This window comes from Parasteatoda tepidariorum, chromosome X1 (genome assembly GCF_043381705.1).
Source record: "Parasteatoda tepidariorum isolate YZ-2023 chromosome X1, CAS_Ptep_4.0, whole genome shotgun sequence".
NCBI classification, from domain to species: Eukaryota; Metazoa; Arthropoda; class Arachnida; order Araneae; family Theridiidae; genus Parasteatoda; species Parasteatoda tepidariorum.
Genome location: NC_092214.1, coordinates 51,605,577 through 51,611,576, shown reverse-complemented (window position 1 = coordinate 51,611,576; position 6,000 = coordinate 51,605,577). Strand labels below are relative to the sequence as shown.

At 29.1% G+C, this 6,000-nt stretch overlaps 1 protein-coding gene across 2 annotated transcripts in view; it reads right to left on the bottom strand.

Annotated features, from left to right (window-relative positions):
- Positions 1-815: 815 nt before the first annotated feature.
- The window catches only part of LOC107443764 (poly [ADP-ribose] polymerase 2), a 46,232-nt gene continuing 41,047 nt past the window's right edge, over positions 816-6,000 (bottom strand). For both annotated transcript variants that reach the window (XM_016057730.3, XM_071187960.1), the window contains one exon: positions 816-1,081. In XM_016057730.3, coding sequence (XP_015913216.2) covers positions 940-1,081 — 142 coding nt within the window. In that variant the 3' untranslated portion in view covers positions 816-939. The remainder of the gene's footprint in view (positions 1,082-6,000) is intronic.

The window sequence follows — 6,000 nt, the reverse complement described above, 5'->3', positions numbered from 1 at the left end:
AACAAAAAAAAAGTCTTTCTTACTTATATAAAAATTAGAATGCAAAAAAAGTCACGACTTTTTAAAAAATCAAAAAAATTTTTAACTATGTCTATTAAACAGAAATACTAAATAGATATAAAGTACTAATTTCAAAAAATAATTGAATTTTTATTTGATTTCTTTTGTAAATAACTTATGCACATTTAAATTTATATAATTACTTATTTTATAATCAGCCAACTTTCGCTTACCTATTTGACCTGTTTCACATCAATTTAGCTAAGGGTTATAGAAAATTATACACAAATAATTATTTGACTCTACTACCAAAGCAAAATTATAAAATATATCATACTAAATTCAAAAATTTGATAACAAATTCTAAAATTGACTGCCTGTCATTAATAGTGCCAAGGAAAGAAAATAAATTTTTTAGAGTATTCTCACATATTTGCATCTCTTTAAAAAAATCTACAGTTATTACTTGTTTGTAGGTAAACATTTGCGACAAAGTTTAAGTAAGCTTGCATAAAAAAGTTTATATTGTTTTATTATTTTATAAAGCCTCTATTTGTGCTCTCACTAATTTAAAGTCTTTTAAAAAAAACTGAATTTATTCTTGTTTAATTTAATGATTTAAATCATTAACATCGTACAAAAATCTGATTTAAAAAGTTTCATACACAAAAGAACTCATATTTTAGTACCATATAAAACGTTTTGCCATTTTTAAACAAAAATTTTTGTTAAATTAATTTTTTTCTTTGTATCAAACATTAAAAAGCATACACAATTTGAAGTAAAACATATTAAGAAAACATAAGGTAAACTAATACAAGTAAATGCTGATTAGTTTATTGAAAATCTGAAAAATACATTGATTGTTAAATATATAATCTGGGACAATAATGAATACTTTTTAAGTACTCAATGAATACTTTTTAAGAAAATCAAGATTTATTTATAGTTGAATTTAATTCTAACAAGGTATCTCATTTTCACTCTTTTTGTAGAATATACAATATATTCATTATACTGCAAAGATCCTGCATGATCTGGATTTTCCAACAAAGGACCAACAGGAACCTTAGCTTCAGATCTGAAATTAAAGTAAATTAATATTAAGGCTATTGTTAAAGATATAAAAAAATAAATTATAACAAAAAACTTGTAAACCCACCAAATATTAAAAAGAATATTCTTCCCACAAAGAAAAAAATACCCATAGTACTTTTAACTGTACTTTAATAGTAGTAGTAATAATTTTACTGTACTCTGATATCTTTCTGAATAATGTACAATTTAGCATAGTTTTCATTAAAATTTATTAATTATAGATTAATGACTTTAGAATTATAGATTAAAAAAGATTGTACAGTGCACACACAAAAAAATTTTGACACTTTAGTAATAGTTCGCTAAATTATAGCTTATGAATCTTAAAATCTTGAAAAAAGGTGGTTAGTAGCTGAAATCAGGAAAAAATGGTCCCAATAATTTAGGCAAAGAAGTGTTTTTAAGTATGGGTTTCTTAATGTTAACTTCAATGTCTACATATTTTGAATTACTGAAAAATATTGATCTTGAATAAGAAATTTTTAATTGTTTAATTTGCTTATTCAAAAATAATTCAACGAAATTTTTTTTTTCCATATCTCCTATNTATATAGACATTATTCTTTCATAATTTAACACTAGAAGCACCATTGGGGTCATTTTGATCATTATTTGCCATTTCTTATGCTGTTTTTGCAGATATACACATGAGCTTCAAAGTTTACATTTCTTTTACTTTTACTAAATTGATAAGTATAATACTGTATCAAAATTTTATGCATTTATGTTCATTACTAAAATAAATAATCATAGCACTACCTAAAACCTCAAAAAGGGGTCATTTTGAACTTCATAAGAAAAACATCAATTTTTGAAGTTTCATGCCAGTTTTTGATTTCGCAAGACTTCAAAACTTGTGAAAGTGATTTGTAGAAGAGAAATTGAGGTCCACCATGTGGTAAAATTTTTTTCAATTTTGAGGAAATAGTTTATATCAAGTCTTAAGTTTAGTTGTATTGCCTTCCCCCTGCATATACTGCTCATGTAAGTGTACCCACAATTTTTCTATCTCACTCAGGTTGGGGCTACAGGATGGTATTCATAATATTTTTTTACAGTGTTATATTACTTTTTTTAGATTCAATATCAGACATTGTAACATTAACGTCAAATTTTCTTGTTATTAAATGTTTTCTGTTACAGAGTGTGTTGGTAAATTTGACTAATCCACCTCAAAAAGTATGAAGATTTACTCATGTAACATAAATTTAAGAAAAAGAACAAACAAATGAATGAAACAATTTATCCCAAAGAACATCGTTTATCACATTGTTGCACCAATGTATGACTCAAAATTTATAGAGGTGACTGTATCAAATTTATAGAGGTGAGTGTATCAAATTTGCATATTGGATTCACTTGATGGTTAAAGGGGGAAAAAATATATCTGCCTTACGCAATCACAATAAGAAAAATTGAACATTTTAATAAGGGGTGATTAAATTAATAAGGGATGAAAATTATTAAGGGATGAATATTGATGCTAAAAAAAGAAAAAAGAATCAACAGATTGTTAAGAACAATTAATTGATAAGAATAAAAATTTAAAAAGGCACTAATAATCAAATTGAACCAATAATTAAAAGTCAGGAAATAAAAAAGTGGCAAAGAATGCTCAGAAAAAAAATCAAGTCACAATTCTTCATTGCTTGATTTTAAATGAAAATAAAGAAAGTAGAGAACTAATACACTATTAAATTACTCAGGTAGGTAAGAAACATAATAATGCTCAGAAATTTAAATAAGTAGAGTTGTATTTGTAAAAGGCTATATTGAGTATTTCTAAAGGGGAGAGAGTATAAATCCTCCAACTGAATAAGGTGAAAACTTACTGTTGAAAGAGTACCCTGGTGGATGGAATTCTACAAGCAAATGGTTTGCTCAACCATTATTCAAAGAAAATTGTTCTTAAAAAATTGCTAAAGAAATCATCTTTGGCTAGAATAGAATTGGCTAGAGACAGTTCGATGAAAGATTAAAGCTGTGATGAACTTGAGAACCGTGACTACAGAAGAAACTAGTTTTTTACTACCATTTCTTTCACTACTTGGGAGACTATCCAGTATTGACTGTGCCATTGATAAAAATTATTAAAAAATTTTAAATTTTAGTAGAGACTTTTAAAACAAATTTTGGGAGAAATGGAAAAGAAAACTATTTTCAAGTCAGGAGCTGTAAATCTGGGTAAAGGTAATAAGAGCATGAGTTCTGAAAACCTTAATGTCTAATAAATCTCCAATAAAATTAAGAGGTGCATAGTTAATTCCATTTGAACTTTAATATTGCACTTATTATTTCAACACTTTATAATGGCACTTAAATTGTAAATCAAATGTTTATTCATTTTGAACTTTTTTTGATTTATAGAAATTATATTACAAGAGGCAACAAATAGAATGTGTGTTTGTTCAGAATATAATTTGCTAAGGAAAAGGTTTGGATTTTAAAAATTGTTTAGTAAATCTCCATTCTGATTTGATTAACTCATTTAACTTCAATTTCAATAATTTTATTTACAAAATGGTAGTCTAATAGTTAGTTTTAACTGATGTTATTAAATTATAATCTTTAACTCATTTAAAGTTATTTAATAAAGCATACAAATCTAAATTTTATAATATTGCTACTTCACATTTAAGAAATACATTACAGAACCCATTATCCGAAAATCAGAAAACCGGAAAACCAAAAAAACAGAACGAAATTCTATACATTTTCCCGCCGTTTTCTAATAAATTTAAGAAGGTGAGCTTATTATTAAATCAAAAATCGATGAAGACACCAATATTGATGAAACAGACAAATTTCAGTATTTAGTACAGGCTACTATTGCAAATTCCAGAGCTCACATATAAGTAGAAAGATTCCCCCCCCCCCATTTTCTGGAAACTATGCAAATGCAAAAGCATATGCCACTTTCATTTTTCAGCAAGCAGAATTGCAACACCAAAATGCAGTTAAATTTGTGCAGTCTCGTGCCTTTGAAAGTCATAACAATTCCATGCTTTGAACTGTAGGCATGTTGTATTGGATCTACAATGAGTGCAAATATTGTTGAACATAAAAAACCTGGAATATTTTTAAGTTTTCTATTGGACTGATTCATCAACCGCTCTGAACTGGATAAAAAGAGAGTCTCCATGGGCAACTTTTGTGTAGAATCAAGTCCAAAAGATACACATCTTTACAGATGTCAATAAGTGGAAATTTGTTCTTGGTAAACTAAATCCAGTCGACTTTTCTTCAAGAGGATGTACAGCAGAACAACTTATACACTTCAAATGGTGGGAAGGACTTTCATTGATGTATGACAGAGGTAGCCAATGAAGATCTGATAAATGCTCAGAAGAGAAAAACTGTAATCAATGCACAATCACATTGAAAAAACTAATCATTGATATTTTGATACTCTCATCCCAAGAGAGTGCAAACACTTGTTTCGAATTGTCAATTTTGCAACAATCATCGAAAAATCAATCTTGGTTTATCTCCTATTCCTTCGTGAACAGAAATAAAAACTACAGAAAATCTATTATTGCTACTGATACAGAAAGAAGTTTACAATGGTTCTACGGATCGAAGCTTGCATCATCTAAACATTGTGGCTGATGAAGGTGGCCTACTCTAAGCGAGAATCCGAATCGTTTATCACCAAGATACCAAAGACTTCAAATACTCAATATTACAAGGGGATCATTCAGCTGTAGTCTAATTTATCTTTTACAACCACAAAAGTTCATGTACTGTGGAAATCAGATTTTGTTGAAAAAAATACATTTGAAAAATTTTGAACTATTGTGTAAGACATTTCAATGCTTAATATGAAGTAATCACTTCCAAAAGAATTTCTCCATGTTGGAAGTGGAGTGAAAAATGAGTGAAGGCTGTTGGAGTGAACATAACTGAAGAGATGGTTCTAAACAGGAATTATACTTTTCACATGTGCTGTCTATCGAGGAATACACCTTGTACTCCAATCCACAATGACAACCAAAAGGTTTAGAATGCCCTACGGCATTTCATTGTATGTGTTGCTCTCCACCAGTAATATATTTAGATAATAAGACAAATTTTGGGGGAATGGGATACTTGAATCTAATGATTGGAATCATGTCTACGAGGAAAGGAAGAAAACAGATATCATTTGGAAATTTATACTGGCATCAGCACCCTGGTGGGGTGGCTGGTAGAAATGTCTCATTCCTCTAGTGAAAGATCTACTAAAAAGAGTGTTAGGAAGAGTTTGTCTAAGATACAAAAAAAAATGAATACTGTTCTCTGTGTGTGACTTCTTGACCCAAGACATACCTAGCAGAAGATGATCTATAGCCTTTAACACCTCCATGTTCTTCAGAGAGCATAAGACAGTTGGTTACAGATTTTGAAAATTTGGAGATGTTGGGTAGCAGTTTCAGACTTAAATGCAACAACTAAGGAAAAAAAAAGAAAAAAAAACAGGAAAGCCCGCAAACTCAAGGTAGAAGAAATAGTCATAATAGAAGTGCCAATCCAGAAGCTGCTAAACTGGCCATTAGGAATAATGCTTGAACTAGGCCATCTTTTCTTGGAAATACATCATTTTACAAAAGAGAAAATGAAGAACAGAAGTTCCTGAGGCCTGCGCAACAACTCTATACTCTTGAAGTACAAGCACAATCAGAAGAGAATTTAAGAGAAAAGTTATACTTTGAATGTGAAAGTGCGACTGAGACTGGAATTAAGAAAATTAACCCTTTTTTGTTTGATCCTGATATAATTGAAACATCTGGCCTTACTCCAAGTACAAACCAAAACCTGTTTATCCCATAAAATCAAAGTTCTCTAATGATTGAGCTTGAAAATTGACTCATACAAAATCTTGAGTATTATTTGAGTTAAAAACTCAAAAGGTGGGAATGTCAC